Genomic DNA, 15,930 nt, shown 5'->3' on the forward strand with positions numbered 1-15,930 from the left:
ATTTACTTGTTCCCATAATATAAGAACTAGGGGCCACCAAATGAAATTAATGGGCAGCAGGTTTAAAACAAATAAAAGGAAGTTCTTCTTCACTCAGCGCACAGTCAGCCTGTGGAACTCCTTGCCTGAGGAGGTTGTGAAGGCTAGGACTATAACAGGGTTTAAAAGAGAACTTGATAAATTCATGGAGGTTAAGTTCATTAATGGCTACTAGCCAGGATGGGAAAGGAATGGTGTCCCTAGCCTCTGTTTGTCAGAGGGTGGAGATGGATGGCAGGAGAAAGATCACTTGATTATTACCTGTTAGGTTCACTCCCTCTGGGGCACCTGGCATTGGCCACTGTCGGTAGACAGGATACTGGGCTGGATGGACCTTTGGTCTGACCCAGTATGGCCATTCTTATGTCTCTGATGTAAAGCTGATTTTCTCCAAATATCCTGAGGTTCCCCATTAATCTCTAATCTCTAAATCAGATCTGATCGATCAGTCGATGCTGCTACCTATTGTGTTAGTGATTTAAATTAAGTGGTTTTTGGAACTGTTATATTAGACTTGCCTCCGGCTTAATGTTGCAAAGACATTTTGTTTATGCACGAACATTGTGTAAACCAATGCTGAAGAAATGACAGGCTTGCTGGCTGGTAAATTCATGTCCTGGTAGCATATTTACTGTATGAGGGGCACTGTTAGGTGATAGTATTATGAAGGTAACCTGCAAAGGAAAAAAAAAATTACACTTCTAATCTGCTTTGATAGATAAAGAATTCTGATTTCAATGGAATTACTTTTGCTTAACTATAAGCATGTGTATGAGTGTTTACAGTATTTTAGACTAAAATTGTATTCAGATTTTGTCACTGAAAGAAAAAGTTACTTTCAACACTAACAAAGCTATTAACTTTTTAAATACACACAGGCCACAGCTTTCAAAAATAGAGGTATAAAATTAGGCACCTAAATCCATATTTAAGCACTTACGGGTGGAATTTTCGAAGTCACCTTAGTGACTGAAAACCAAAGTTGACTTCAAACCCTGAAGGAGGCTAGCCTGGTGAAAATAATCCATCTTTCTTGACTTGTGGAAATTCAGTAGATCAGAAGGTGATGTTGGCTGCAGATATGTAATTTATCAGCTTTTCAGTTGAGAATTTATGGCATCCTCACAGTAAAGTTTATAATGAGGTTCTGGCTTTTTCAGCATAAATAAGTGTTTTAAAATATGAATCTTTTTGGATTTTTTTTATTTATTTTTTTGGGGAGGGGGGGAGATTCCCCCCCAACCCCCCGTATAAAATCTCAAATTCTGCTATTTGGGAAACTAAAGGAAACAAATGTAAAACATCCACTTCAGCATGTTAAGACTATAAAATGGTAAAGTTAAAAACTAATGACAAAATCTGATTAGATTTTTAAAAATCTAATACAATTCAGTCCTGCAAGCAGAAGAAATCTGTTTTGAGAAACTTCAAAGCCTACTTCAGTACATAAAGAAATAAAACAGGACAGAAGACCCCTTTTCTGCAGGTCACCTTCAGAACTTTTGTATAACATTGATGTTTTAATTTTCATTTTATGGAAAATACTTTGGAGCTATTCTAATGCTTCTATTGCTTGATTGCTAAGGGGGGTACTTATTTTCATATAGATATTATGCAATAATTTGAAAGGGGTCTGCTTCCAAATCAGGCACAGTAATAGAATTGCCAGTAGAACAAGGAACTTGAGGAGCACACAAGAAATAAAACTCTGCATGTTTTCTCACTAGTAAAATTTATTTGCTAAACAAACAAGATTACAAGCCCTGTAATACACAAAGGAGATAGAGCCGATACAAAATGGCTAGCGCTTGCATATTCGCATCATCTCTTGTGGGGAGCCCTGGAATAGATGAGGTGATCTGCGTGTGGTTGTCAAATCAATGCATTCAGCATGTCCAACTGCCCTCAGGCTGGGTCTTAACTTGTATAGGGTATTATGCTAACGCCGACCGGATCTTATATATATATCATAGAATATCAGGGTTGGAAGGGACTTCAGGAGGTCATCTAGTCCAATACCCTGCTCAAAGCAGGATCAGTCCCCAACTAAATCTATATCCAGTGATGGTTTTAACCTTTTCCCTTATAGGTACTTCCACCCTCAATAAAATCGGAGTCCCTGTCTTCAATCGCTCAATTAGTTTCTTATGTTATGTTCATTAGCATTTACGTCAATTAGTTGCCATAGTACATCTGCAGTTAGTACATGTTAGTTTTGGTTAAGCTCAACATCCTTTTAAATTTCCCTAAAATTCCAAAAATATACTTTTGTGGTACCTCACTTCGCTTTTTCCCATCACATACCGCTCTCATTTACTGTAATACTTATCTTGGGACTTAAGGTCAAACTGTCAATTAAAGACAACTTACCCAGTAACTACCTACATCAACATTTTATGCCTAGGTCTTATTATGCGAAGCTTTGTCATACAGGCTTGTGTCCTGTAGGCCCTTGTGTTACAGCCTTATGATTTATGAACTTTGTATTGCATGAGAATGAGGAAGTGAGTGGCTAGACATTATAATGTGCATGAAAATGCACATCACACATACTCAATGCCCTGTGTATAAAGTAGTTATTCAGTCTTAGTTTCTTGCATTATTCTTTGAATCTGCTACATAATTGTTTCCCCAAATCTAAATGTTCATCATGCAGTACAAAACCTTTGACTACCTGAAAATGTGGGGGCAGCATAGAATTGAATTTAATATCCAATAACACAAGATACTGTGCTGGATGGGGCTGAGTAGTAAGTGGTAGAGAACTGGTGTTCGGGTAGGGAGGCTTGCCACGAGGACCAGTCGAGGGACCCTTTAAATAATTTGGGTCAAATGTGCTGCATAAAATATAGGGCCTTGCATATATACTGCGTAATTTAGGCTGGAGCAATACACTGGGCAAAGTATTGCTGCAGCTTCTTTTCCAGACTGCATTTGTTCTTATACACTGTGAAGTAGGGAAGTACTACTATCCCTATTTTACAGACTGGGAACTGAGGCACAGACAAGCTAAGTGACTTGCAGAAAGTTGCACAGGAAGCTTGTGGATCTCCCAAGTCCTCATGCCCTAACTGCTTGGATCATTCTTCCCCTCCGACTATCTGGACAAAGTGAAAATATATCTGGAATGGGCCTTCCATTTCAGAGCTGAGATGATGTAGATGGCTGACAAAAATTCTGTAACTATTTTTGTGTGATTTCTTTTGATATAGGTAAAATCTCAGACTGAGATGCGGAAAACTCCAGTGTCCGAAGCCAGGAAAACACCAGTAACTCAGACTCCAAGCCAGGCAAGCAACTCCCAGTTCATCCCCATTCATCACCCAGGAGCCTTCCCTCCTCTTCCCAGTCGGCCAGGTAAATCAGCTGATTCTCATCTGAAGCAGCACTTACTACTAACTGCATAGAAATTCATGTGATGAAAGATCTATTGAAGCATCCCTCAAGGCACCAACAGTTTTAGTAAAATAATCATTTCAGGTTATGGACCTGACTTAAAGCATAATGGCCAGAGGTTGTAGTTGAACTGAAAAGTGAGATAAATAGGGTTCCTTATATTTTGGAATTATGTTCCATGCCATGATGTCTGTATGGTTTACATGCAAATATAGCACATCACTTAAGTTTTGTTGTTGGACAAGTTTCTAACTTTATAACATGAAAACTGCTGTAGTCTGCTCTTGTATTTACTTATAATATGACAAACTGAGTAAAACAGGATTTTAAGCAAAGCTGCTTCACTTAAGAGTGAAGTATTCAAAAGATGAGCCTGGGAGCTTAGATTCATAGCTTTGTTAGATACTAAAAATCATGGACTCAATAAAAACATTGAATTTTTGGCTCATTACAACAATCTATAACCCAGTAACCCTCCTTTTGTCCTGCAACTGCAAAAGTATTAACTGCCTATTTCATATTGAATGGTCACTTACAACATGTTAACTCCTTATGCTAAACAATCTGTTGCACCTTCTAGATAGCTGTGACACCTTGAGTGTCTTTCCCAGACCTGGAGAAGAGCTCTGTGTAAGCTCAAAAGCTTTTCTTTCACCAATAGAAGTTGGTCTAATAAAATATATTACTTGACCCAACTTGTGTCTGTACACAATACTCTCATAACTGCATAGCTAATCTTTTATATTTTATATGCTTTACAGCCAAGTTTCCACTGAAGAAGGTGTGGTGTTAATATTTATGTTTAAGCATATTTAGACAATATATCTTATGACTTGCTGCTGCTGTTTCTCAGGGCTTTGGTTTACCCCATAAACAGAGGGATGTTGTGGCTTTAAGTTCCACTATCATGTTTACTTTCTCCATGCTGCTTGCCCATTGAGCAGTTGCAGAGCCCACCTTCCCCAAGTGACTAAAAGTGGGGATGGAGAAAGAGGACCCTCAGTTCTTACACTAGACTCAACTGAAAATCTGGGTTGGAAGGAGCAGCTTCAGTCCCTTGTCTTCCCCCCCAAACTGCAACAATCTGAACTGCAAGAAAAGAAGTTAGGCCATGTCTACATGCACAGTGGTACAGCTGCACTGATGCAACTGTGCAGCTGCAGCATCGGTGGTGAAGACACTCTATGCTGACAAGAGAGAGCTCTCCTGGTGGCATAATAAAATCACCTCTGGAAGTGGCAGAAGCTATGTCAGTGAGAGAAGCTCTCCCGCCGACATAGCGCTGTGCACGTGAGCGCTTATACTAGCGTAATTTGTCGCTCGGGGGTGGTTTGTTCACCTCCCTGAGTGACATAGATTATGCTGGCAGAAGCTGTAGTCTAGACATAGCCTTAGTCTTGCCGAAAGGAGGACTTAGTCTCCAGTCCTTGACTTAGGTCTGTACCCACTTAGCTCTTTGGATAAACTATCTGGGCATGGGGTGCAGCTTGATAGGTTGCCAGTCCTCCCTTCAGCATTGCAGTGATTCAGTATCAGACAGAATGTGGGATGGAGGAGTTCCCTGAGAGGAGTAGTATGAAAATCTCAGGATGGTGAAGGCAAGAGAGATGGAGAAAAAGTAGAAAGAAATAGCTTAAATTTAGGGTGGAGAAATTTCAGGGGTCTCTCCAATGACCATAACCATTAACTAGAAGGGTAGCTGCTAAAAATTCAGAAATAGAACTTCCCTATAAAATTATCAAACCCCTTTCCCTGATTTTTGAAAGTGTGGATGTCATTTGGGGGAAATACAAAATCTCACAAATGTGGAATTACAGCTCATATTTACAGTCTTCATGACTGAAACACAGTAAATGGAAAACCATCATGCATATCCTGCATTGCTTAAGGCATGTGGCTTCCTAATGGTTAAATGTGTGTGTTTATGTTTTCTAGGGTTCCCACCTCCAGCATACGTTATACCTCCTCCTGTGGCTTTCTCCATGAGCTCGGGTTACACCTTCCCAGGTGGTGTTTCTGTTCCAGGAACCTTTCTTCAGCCTACAGCTCACTCCTCTGCAGGAAACCAGGTGCAAGGTGGGAAACAGTCCCACATTCCTTACAGCCAGCAGCGGCCCTCTGGACCAGGGCCAATGAACCAGGGACCTCAACAGACAGCACCACCTTCCCAGCAACCCCTTACATCCTTACCAGCTCAGGCAACAGCACAGTCTGCAAGCCAATTACAGGTCCAAGCTCTGGCCCAGCAACAACAGTCCCCTACAAAAGCTGTGCAGGCCCTAAGGAAGAGCCCACCACACCACTCTGGTTTCCAGCAGGTAAACTTAAAACATAAGAACTATAAAATTCTTCAAGCATCCATGAAAGGGAAGGATGCAGTGGCCAATATTATTCAAAATAGGAGCACAAGTCCCACTGAAGTCAATAGGATTTGTGCGCAGAAGTCACTTTGATCCTTTTGAAAATCCTGCCTTTAGGCGCCTAAATATGGATTTAGGATTATGGACTTTAAGCTCCTATTTTTGAAAATTTTGGCCAGTATAGTATGGCCAAAATGTACAGGAGGGTATGGCTTGGTGCTGTGGACTATTGTTTCTATAATTAAAGCTAGCTATTGAGGTCTGAAATGTTTTTTATGGCAGAAATGTATTCGCCCTTCTGCATATGTGTACAGATGGCTAAAAGGTGATCTTTTCGACTAGATGTTTCTGCTTTAGGTTTTTCTAGACAGCCAGGAGGTTTCCTGTCTAGATAAGGAGGGTGGTTCTGGATCTTTCCCCATAACTATTCCCTTCTATCCTTTTTAGTTAAATGCATCACCACATTGGTTCCTTGCTATCCATTAGTTATACACTCAGCACTTGAGAAATCTCCTTTTGAACATTGCTCCGTCTGAAATCTGTAGCTGAGAGAGACTCCACGACCACCCAAGGCACCTCAATTGGAGGTCTGTGAAGTCTGCAAATTGAAATGAGGATGACATTTCTCAGATGTTACCTCAGAGCTTGAGTAGGGAGTGTGAAGTGAGTGCTCACTGAGATTCTGAACTTCGGTGAATAAGAACTGTGAGAAACGCTCTGGGATTTATAAAAGGAGAATCTGTAATCGACCAGTGGGCGTGGCCACCAGGAATGAACGTCTGAATAGAACAGTTAGTCACTCAGTTAACCTTTCTGATGGTAATCCATTGTTTATGCCTTATGGTGAAAGTGTGCATCTCTTTTAGTATCCACAGGCAGACTCATCAAAGCATCTCTGGAATCCTCCTCAAGTCCAAGGCCCACTGGGAAAGATCATGCCTGTAAAGCAGCCCTATTATCTTCAGGCCCAGGACCCCCTAAAACTGTTTGAACAGTCATTACAGCCTCCTGTGATGCAGCAGCAGCCTCTGGAGAAAAAAATGAAGCCTTTCCCCATGGAGCCTTATAACCACAACCCCTCAGAAGTCAAGATGCCAGAATTTTATTGGGACTCCTCCTATGGCATGGCTGATAATAGGGTAGTGATGGCACAACAGGCTAACATGGATCGCAGGGGGAAGCGACCACAAGGAATCTTCCGCCCAGAGCAGGACACTGTGCCCAGGATGGCTTTTGAGGTAAACATACATTTTGTTAAGTGGTGAAGATCATCAGCAATACTCTGATATCCCTAAATGTGAAACTCTAATTTCTGGCCATGTCCTCTAGCAAGAAATGCCTAAATGTGGGGCTGTTTCTGGCCCACCCCCCCACCCCCAACAGGGATAATATGATATTGTACTGCCTTCTGGAGAGTGGTTCATTTGAGATTCCAGCCACCAGTACTGGATTTGCCACTCAGTTGGTCTAATTATATGGGATCATATTCTTGGGGAAACTGTTGGTTCATGGTACTGTCGGTCGCACTCAGTGTAGAAGTGACATTAACCTCTGCACTAAAGCAAGAATTTGCTGCTTGATGGAAAATTCATGCCACATTCTGATTTTGGTGACAGGCTCCCCTGCCTCCTGCAAGAGACCCTTTTAGTGATATACCAGGTTGAGAGAGATCCTACTGTCTAGGAGCAGAGAACAAAAAACCTATTGAAATTTAATTACTGCCTTCTAAACAAGCTGCTAACCTGCACTTGATATCTTTGGTGCATTGACTCACCAACACATCCAACTTAGGCTGGAAATTAAAAAAAATTGCCTCCTGCTTCAGTTTCCTTTTAAACTCCACCAAACAAATGGGTGACCTGCTTGTCTGGTCCATTGCTTTGCCAGACTCATCCTTTGCTTCTACTAATCCAGTTGTGCCTCATATTGCTGTTACAAATATTGTGGTTAATTTCTGTTCAGTTAGTCCTTCTGAAGAGAAGTCTGGGGTGCAAATGCTTTTTGGTATTGGTTACAAGGAAACTGAGGCAGAAACAGGGTTTCCATTTTTAACCTGGGGTCAGGTGTATTTGTGTGAGTGTACTGAGGATTAAGAGGTCAGTTCAGTTCCTTGAGCGAGAAGAGCTAGACAGTGACCAGGAAACTGCCTCATGCCCTAATGTCAGGTTGTGTTTTTAGATGGAACAGTGCCAGTGTCCTGATCTCCTCACCCCCATCCATGGATCTCATCCATGCTGCAACTTTTGATTTGGCTGCTTGAAGCATGAGCAGAGACTATGCCACGCAACCCACCTGTGGCTGATTTAATGATTACACACACAATGTGAGATGGCTAATTCTGTCCACTCCCCCTTTCCCAGGTAGGGAAACCTCCTTTTGCCCAATGGTACATTCACTTGTGGACCATAAGAGTAAGGGCCATTAGAGGTAGAAATGTTTTTCTCATGAAAACTAAACTTAACCATAAAAATAAATAACCAAAACAGAAATTTAATTTGCTTACAGCTTAAAAACAAAACAAAACACAGATTGACTATAGAAAATATGGTGACTTTTCTTATCAGAAAACCAGACTTCAGATCTGGGTTTTCCTTGCCTTACAAAATGTGGAATGAATCCATTAATCTGTAGGTTACTAATATAACAGGGAGCACATTCTCTAAATTAGTTACTAGTCTCTGACTGAAAACTTCAACTTGATGTAAAACTGCATCATTCTGTTGAAGACAAATAAGGACAAGATATTAGTTTTAATATCAGTTCAGCATTTTCTTTCCATCCCCTCTTCCTTTTTTCTCTCCTTATGTTGCGCTGTTCTTTATGGTCTTGTGCTTCTTTTGCATGCTGCCTTTTTAACTGCTTTATAATATTCCTCTCTTCTGGACACTGTTCGTCTTGCCTTATTTGAGGTTATTACAGTTTCTATTCTCTTTCTGTGGCTTCCCTTCTCACTCATATTCTTGCTTTTTTTTTTTCCTTTTTCCCTCCTTTGCTGCATCTGACTCTACTCCTTTCTGTCACTAGGACCCCAAGAGCTCCCCTCTGCTTCCTCCGGACCTGTTAAAGAGTCTGGCTGCCTTGGAAGAGGAGGAAGAGCTGATTTTCTCTAATCCTCCTGATCTTTACCCAGCTCTCCTGGGGCCTCTCGCCTCTCTTCCTGGACGAAGCCTCTTTGTATGTATTTGACTTAATTCTGCTGCTTCTCATTCTAATTCTGGCATCTTTTTTCTGTGAAGTTGCAAGATGTGTGAAATTTTGTTTTCCCTTGTTGAGTTAGTCTCTGCCTGCGAGTTTAAACAAGCTGATGGCTCATTAGCTCAGGATAATTGAGGGGGAGATGTATAAAGAATAGAATAGCTATTGATCCAGTTCCTGGACTCTTGGCTTCTTCAGAATTCAAAATAATTGCTTTGTTTAAAAGTGTTAAGTCCACAAGCAAAACGTTGATCCAGAATCTATAAAACTATGCCTTCCCCAGTGGAATAGGCTTGGTTACTCACAAGTTTCTATTTTATCCATATGTAAAATCATATGATTTTCATGTATTATGAAAACAATATGATGTTATATAACATGAAAACTTTTAAAAATGCAAAAAGATCACAGAAGGAAGAAAATACTTTTTTAGAAAAGAATTGGAAGTATATGGATAAAGAATAAGGTTAACTTTCAGTCTTGTAGATTACAATAAGGTTTGGTGGGAAATCTTGAATGTTATGTTTTAATAGCATACTAGAGGCTTCTTAATTGACGTTGACTGGGAGAACCATTGAAAACTGCTGAACGTTGTGAATTAGTAACAGAATATCAAAGCATTATTTCATATTTTTATTATGGCAATTGTAGTTTAAAGTTGCAATTGATTAAAAACCCTGTAGAATATCTTGTGACAATATTGAAGTCTTAGTAATACTTAGATTTATAAAATGAAGAGGCACGTCTCCTGAATGCATTGGGAGCCTCTGATTCATACATAATATACAATAAATCAAAGAAAAGTCTTCACACAATTCTGAACAACCAGCAGCGCATATATAAAACAAATTTCCCTCTTCTTAAAGCTTTTATCCCCCCCTCCCCCGTATTTGAACCAATCTTTGCTGAGAAGTGGAAAGAGGCTGGCTTTGTTCGTGTGCCGGTTGAGTGGTGTGGAATTGCCAAATTTAGCATTTGGCTGAATTATAAAACATTTTTCAAAGTATCAAGTTGTCACCCTGGCAAAACCCAATAAGCTAGCCTCTGCTTACTAGAAAACTGACTGGGGAATTCCTGGTCATTTGACAGGATCAAACACAAAGATGTTCCTGATATGAAGGTCTAAATTCTAGGGAAGGACTACAATGCAGGCTGCAGTGTAATCCAGAGGATTTAATTTTAAATAATTTTAAATGAATTTAACAAAGTATTGAGTGATGCTCCAATTTTAATTTTGACTTTGTCACACACAATTCATTTGTGACTTATACAGTCATCCTGAACTCTGTGGCACTCGCTGCCCACCGGCACATAAATTTTTATATTATGTGAACAGATCCAACTTCCTGAAAATTGATTCACATTTACCCTCTGTTCCAAATGGGAACATCATGCCAAAATGCCTCATGCTGGTTTGAGGTGCATTATTGCTAACTCCTTAATACTAGCAGTTAAGTAGGGCAGAAGGGAGAAAAACTAGTGGGGACTCAGTTGAGGGGTGTGCAGTTAAAAATGACAAGAGATTCCCTGCTGTCTGTGGAGGGTGACTGCTGGCATTGTACTGGCTCTCCTTGTTTCTAGCTGCTAAACTGCTTCATAAGAAACTTAAATACATAGAGCAATCGTCTCTAACCTTTTTACACCCAAGATCACTTTTTGAATTTAAGGGCAACCCAGGATCTACCCTGCCCCTTCCCCAAAGGTAAGTGCCACCCCCTTCAAGGTTCTGAATGGCTCTGCAGCATTAAGACCAGGAGTAGCATGAGTATAGCAGGCCCAGCAGTGTGGGGGGGGGTGGAGGGGGGGCAGGGCACTTACCTTGGGCAGCTCTAGCCACACGCTGCTCCCGGAAAAGGAAGAGCATACCCCTGGGGTGGGCAGGGGTCTCTGCGTTCTGCCCCTCTCTTCAGGCACCGCTCCCATTGGCCACAGTTCCCTGTTCCCAGCCAATGGGAGCTGCGGGGGCGGTGCTTGTAGGCAGGAGCAGTGAGTGTGCTGAGACCTCTGCCCTCCCACCCCTGGGACCGCAGGGGCATGCTGGCCGCTTCCAGGAGCAGTGTGGGGCTGGGGCAGGCAGGGAGCCTGCCTTAACAGCCCCGCTACACCACTGGAGATCGCAGTTGACTGGGAGAGTGTCCAGGATCGACCAGTCAATCACGATCAACCGGCTGGAGACTACTGACTTAGAGTAACATACAGAATGTAATACAAGTAATTCCTATAGTTCCTAAAGGGGTGTATGATAGGGCCTTCGGTGGCCAGACAGCCTAGTGGCTAGATCATTGGTTAGGGAGGGCTGAAGGGGGACCTGAGCTCTCCTCCTCCCTCAGGTACCGGCCCAGGATCCTGTGTCACTCTCCCCTAAGCAGGGGAGATGGACCTTCCTTCCTGCTGTGAGGAGGGCTTCAGGACCTGCAAATCATTTTAGTTTGGGGCATGGCCCTGCTAGTCCAGTTTTCCCGCAGTTGGGGCTGGTCTGTAGGTTCCCCTTGGCAGGGGAAGACTTACTTGCCTCCAGTGGCTGTGTTGGCAGGCAGGTTGCTAGTCTGTGCCTTCAGGCAGGCAAACGGAGAGCTCCTGCCTCTTCGCCAGTCAGCCCCTGACTGATTCCCTTCTTTTCTCCCCCCTCCAGGCCTGGCATTGGCTGCAGGTATAACGGGGTGGGGCTAGCTGAACCCACAGGTGTTCTTTAACTCCAGCTTTGTCTGGCAATAGTCTCTGCTCATTCACAGAGTGTTACATGATTACATGTGGGAGGGGAATTGGTCCAGATAATTGACTGGTAGTGGAGTGGTCTATAAAATGGTTCCCCACCTATGAAGGTTTGGGAAACCCTGCCATCACAAAAATTGATCAGTTCTTCCTCCTTACCCCATGTCGTGATGAGAACAAGAGAACACTTGACATTAAAGGAGTATTTTAAAACTAATTAAAAAAGCATATACCACATAGTCACATCTTGATCCTTCAGGAAGTAGATGTATATTTTCTTTAAAAGAGTTGAATTATCTTGTGACAGCTAACATACTTGGCACAGCTGCAAATAAAGATAAAATCTCTTGCCAAGGAGGTGAACTGATCATTTGGGAAAATGGGCGTAAAACACTCCCATTCTTGCTCTCCTAATATATAACATTGCACAAGTAGCTGTCTTCTTTATTGGTAGAGGGGACTGCCTTCCTCTGAAGTATCGGTTACTGACAAAGGCCAAAAGCAAGATACCAAGACTTGATAAACCAGTGGCCTAATCCAGCATGACAAATCATAAAACGGGTTTGGTTGAGATTTCATCTCAAACTTGGTGTAGTTGCTGGTGCTGAGGCATTAACTGGATTTCAGTTAATGTGATGGGTTTGTGACACTCTTCTGCATGTATCAATATTTGCTTCATCCCAATGTTGGAAAACAACTTGTAAAATATTTTTGATTAACAACTTGCTTTAAAGTATTCTGGTGATTAAACAACTTGTCCTTAATGTGGCATAATGTGCTTTCTCTCTCATTCACAAATATAATAAACATCTAATGACATCTTTCCCTTTTGATCTCCGAAGAAGTCCCTACTAGAAAAACCATCGGAGCTGATGTCTCAGTCATCTTCCTTCCTGTCCCTCACTGGCTTCTCCCTAAACCAGGTATGTAAACACCGAGAACTCTTAGTCCTTCAGTATTGGAAATTTCCATTCAGCTCTGGTCATGTTATAGAATCAGGGTGGTTACACTAATTCCAAAAATGTACACAACTGGAAAGGAATTCCCAGCTGTAATCTTATTCCTATAGGTAGATGTTTTTTGGGTCTTTCCATTCTGAGCCGTCAGGAACACTGTCTGGTCCCCTTGTCTCATTTGTTTGTTCTTAGGCCTGATTCTGCAGACCAACAGTCAAAACTCCCATTGATTTCACTGGGAGTCTTGCCTATATAGGGCTCCAGGATTGGCCCTTAGTGCATGTATTTTTCCTTCTTTTCATCATCTGTTGCTTCCATGTTTTCCACTAAGCTACTGTGAGCATGGTCCACTGTCCAGTTACAGACCAAGTTAGGATTTTGTGGTACAGCTGGGGAGATGATTCAGGAAGTGATAGTTTATATAAGTAAAATGATTATAAAGGGGATGGGGCAAGGGGGAATAAATATGGAGTTCATGAAGTGTTTGAACCCACACCTCAAGTTCTTTCCACAGCCTTAATGTTTCAAATAAGTCTGGTACTCAGATTAAACTCCTCTGTTTAATATTGCAGGAAAGATATCCAAACAGCAGCATGTTCAATGAGGTATATGGGAAAAACCTGAATACCAGCACAAAAGCAGAAGTCACTCCCTCAATGGCCCATCAGGAGACATCACTATATTCTCTCTTTGAAGGGACGCCCTGGTCTCCCTCCCTTCCAGCAAGCTCAGGTAATAATCTTGATACAGCTTCTTTCCTGCACAGTAGTTCAGAAGGCTGCACAGAAGCTATTTCTATACCTATTGTGATATATATTGTATTATCTGTTAAATGTGACCTGCAAACGAAAAATTTCTATTTGCTTCTTTAGAATATATAAAGAGGCCTGAAAGTCTTTTTCAAAGTCTCTTACTGCTTGATGTCTTTGGTACCCTGTTTTTTGATGGAAGACTACAAATGCCAGAGAATTACAGGGTTCTGAGATTGAGAGAGAGAAACCTGAGCAAATGAGTGGGGCAAGAAATTGTAGTCCATTTTCCAAGCTATTTTATTAACACTTATTTAACTCTAATTACTGACAAACATTTGGGAGAAAAGCTCTAATGATTCAGACACACCTGCGGCTTCTGTCCTAGTCCTCCAGGAAGTCCTTCAGATAAATCAGGGAAGACTAGATTTCATGGTCCTGATGTTTCAAAAGTAAAGGATATAGGGTGGAGTGCTGCTTTAATATATCACCGAGGCAGAAAAATGCACGCACGCATTTTTCCTTTACAGGTCACCTTTTAAAGACCATAATATAGTAATACGGTTAGAGTAGAAATGAGGCATAGGCCAGGAAGGGAAAAATTGATTTCAGAAAATGGCAAGCTGAAGCCGAGAGATGGGAACACTCTTCCAAATGGCAACAGCTGCGGAAGAGGTTAGTTTGTGCAGCAGAACGGAAGTGGGGGGTGCTAGATGAGATGTGACGGTAGAAGTTACTCAGTCTAAAAAGATGCAATTGCAGAGTGGTCTCTATTCCAGTAAGACTTATGGCAAGACCCTCCTTTCTGCTTTCTATCACCTCGCCTCTTCTTTTAAGTGGCCTCCTGCTACCCTATGTTATAGGGCTCTCATCTAGCCTTAGGTAACATTCTCTCCTCTACTAGGTAGATCTGCCAATATTCCACACTTCCTCAACACCTCTTGTTTGGTATTCAGTACAAGTCTGAATTCCTTTCAGGTTATCGCAGATTTCTGTACAAGTCAGACTTTCTGAACTTGATGATTCATCACTTAATGCCAGACTCTTTGCAAAATGATCGAGACAGTGGAGAAAGAAAATCATTTTTTTTATAAAACAATGGCTTTGATCAAACTACAAAATAGGCAAATTTCAGATTGTGAACAGAGGCTCAACACTGAAAACTGCACCCAAAACATATTTGAAATAAGTTTGGCCAACTCCATTCCATTGGCTAGAAAGTCCTGCACAAAGATCTTGCTAGGAGAGTTCCAGTGCTCTCAAGTAAGCACACGTTTTTTTTCAGTTGGCTATCAAATAAATTATTCTACTACTGTGGGGTGTCATATTCACATTACAGTTGGCAGATTTCCAAATCCTGAAGTTAATATAATAAGGAATAAACTGACCCTGGCTCAGAGAAAAGCCTTGTGACTGCAGATATTGTAGCAGAGTTTAACATTCTCAGATGTGCAGAAAACCCTTACCAATTTTTTAACATTTTTTACTCTCTTGATTTATATTGTTCAACAGATCATTCAACACCAGCCAGCCAGTCTCCTCACTCCTCCAACCCAAGCAGTTTGCCAAGCTCCCCTCCAACTCATAACCACAATTCTCTTCCATTCTCCAACTTTGGACCTATTGGGACGCCAGACAACAGGGACAGGAGGATTGCAGACCGTTGGAAAACGGATAAACCAGGTGAGTGCTAGGTTCCAGTCCTGGGGCAAATACTCCCCAAGTTAGTCTGATGCTTTGCAATGCCTTTTTGTTGCATGCACTTTTAACCAGTCTCTGTTTGCTTTAGCAATGGGTGGATTTGGGCTGGACTATCTCCCAGCAACATCCTCCTCCTCGGAGAGCAGCTGGCACCAGACCAGCACTCCCAGTGGCACCTGGGCAGCCCATGGCCCCACTATGGAGGATTCTTCTGCTGTGCTCATGGAGAGCTTGAAGGTATATTGAACTTCAAGAGAAGAAAATAGGTGTTAGTGCTGTTGTGTAATTCCCCTATTTCCTAAATGTATTTATGGTGTGTGGAGATCTGGGTGATGAGACTTCATGCAGAATATGTGTCAAGCGTTCCAAGCACCAGACTGTTAATGTAGTGCTTGTCTGCACTTGAAATGGTACAGCAACACAGCTGCAGCACTGCAGCTACGCTACCGTAGCGCTTCAGTATAGACACTCCCTACGTCGACGGGAGGGGTTCTCCTATTGGCATGGGTAATCCACCTCCCCGAGTGACAACAGCTAGGCTGATGGAAGAATTCTTCCATAGACCTAGCACTGTCTAAACTGGGGATTAGATCAACTTAACTGTGGTGTTCAGAGGGGGTGGATTTTTCACATGCTTGGGCAATGTAGCTGGGTTGACCTAACTTTTTAATGTAGACCAGGCAGTACTGGCAGTACAGGCAGTGTAGTACTATGAGCAGAAGGTTTCCTGCTGCAAAACCCACTAATGCAGACAACGTGTTAGGCATGTCCAGTGCTGGAAGACGTCACTATAGGTGTCAGTTCACTCACACTGTAGAAATC

General features: G+C 42.0%; 1 protein-coding gene across 7 annotated transcripts in view; it reads left to right on the plus strand.

The window, feature by feature from the left end:
• Positions 1 to 15,930, plus strand: part of SMG7 (SMG7 nonsense mediated mRNA decay factor) — a 103,352-nt gene that overhangs the window by 84,865 nt on the left and 2,557 nt on the right. For 5 of the 7 annotated variants that reach the window (XM_038412970.2, XM_043491059.1, XM_038412971.2 and 2 more), the window contains 8 exons: positions 3,252 to 3,396; positions 5,371 to 5,753; positions 6,662 to 7,033; positions 8,820 to 8,969; positions 12,545 to 12,625; positions 13,231 to 13,390; positions 14,920 to 15,090; positions 15,197 to 15,345. In XM_038412970.2, coding sequence (XP_038268898.1) covers positions 3,252 to 3,396; positions 5,371 to 5,753; positions 6,662 to 7,033; positions 8,820 to 8,969; positions 12,545 to 12,625; positions 13,231 to 13,390; positions 14,920 to 15,090; positions 15,197 to 15,345 — 1,611 coding nt within the window. The remainder of the gene's footprint in view (positions 1 to 3,251; positions 3,397 to 5,370; positions 5,754 to 6,661; positions 7,034 to 8,819; positions 8,970 to 12,544; positions 12,626 to 13,230; positions 13,391 to 14,919; positions 15,091 to 15,196; positions 15,346 to 15,930) is intronic. The other 2 variants (XM_038412974.2, XM_043491061.1) reach the window with 1 other exon arrangement.

Source organism: Dermochelys coriacea, chromosome 8, assembly GCF_009764565.3.
Source record: "Dermochelys coriacea isolate rDerCor1 chromosome 8, rDerCor1.pri.v4, whole genome shotgun sequence".
NCBI lineage: Eukaryota > Metazoa > Chordata > Testudines > Dermochelyidae > Dermochelys > Dermochelys coriacea.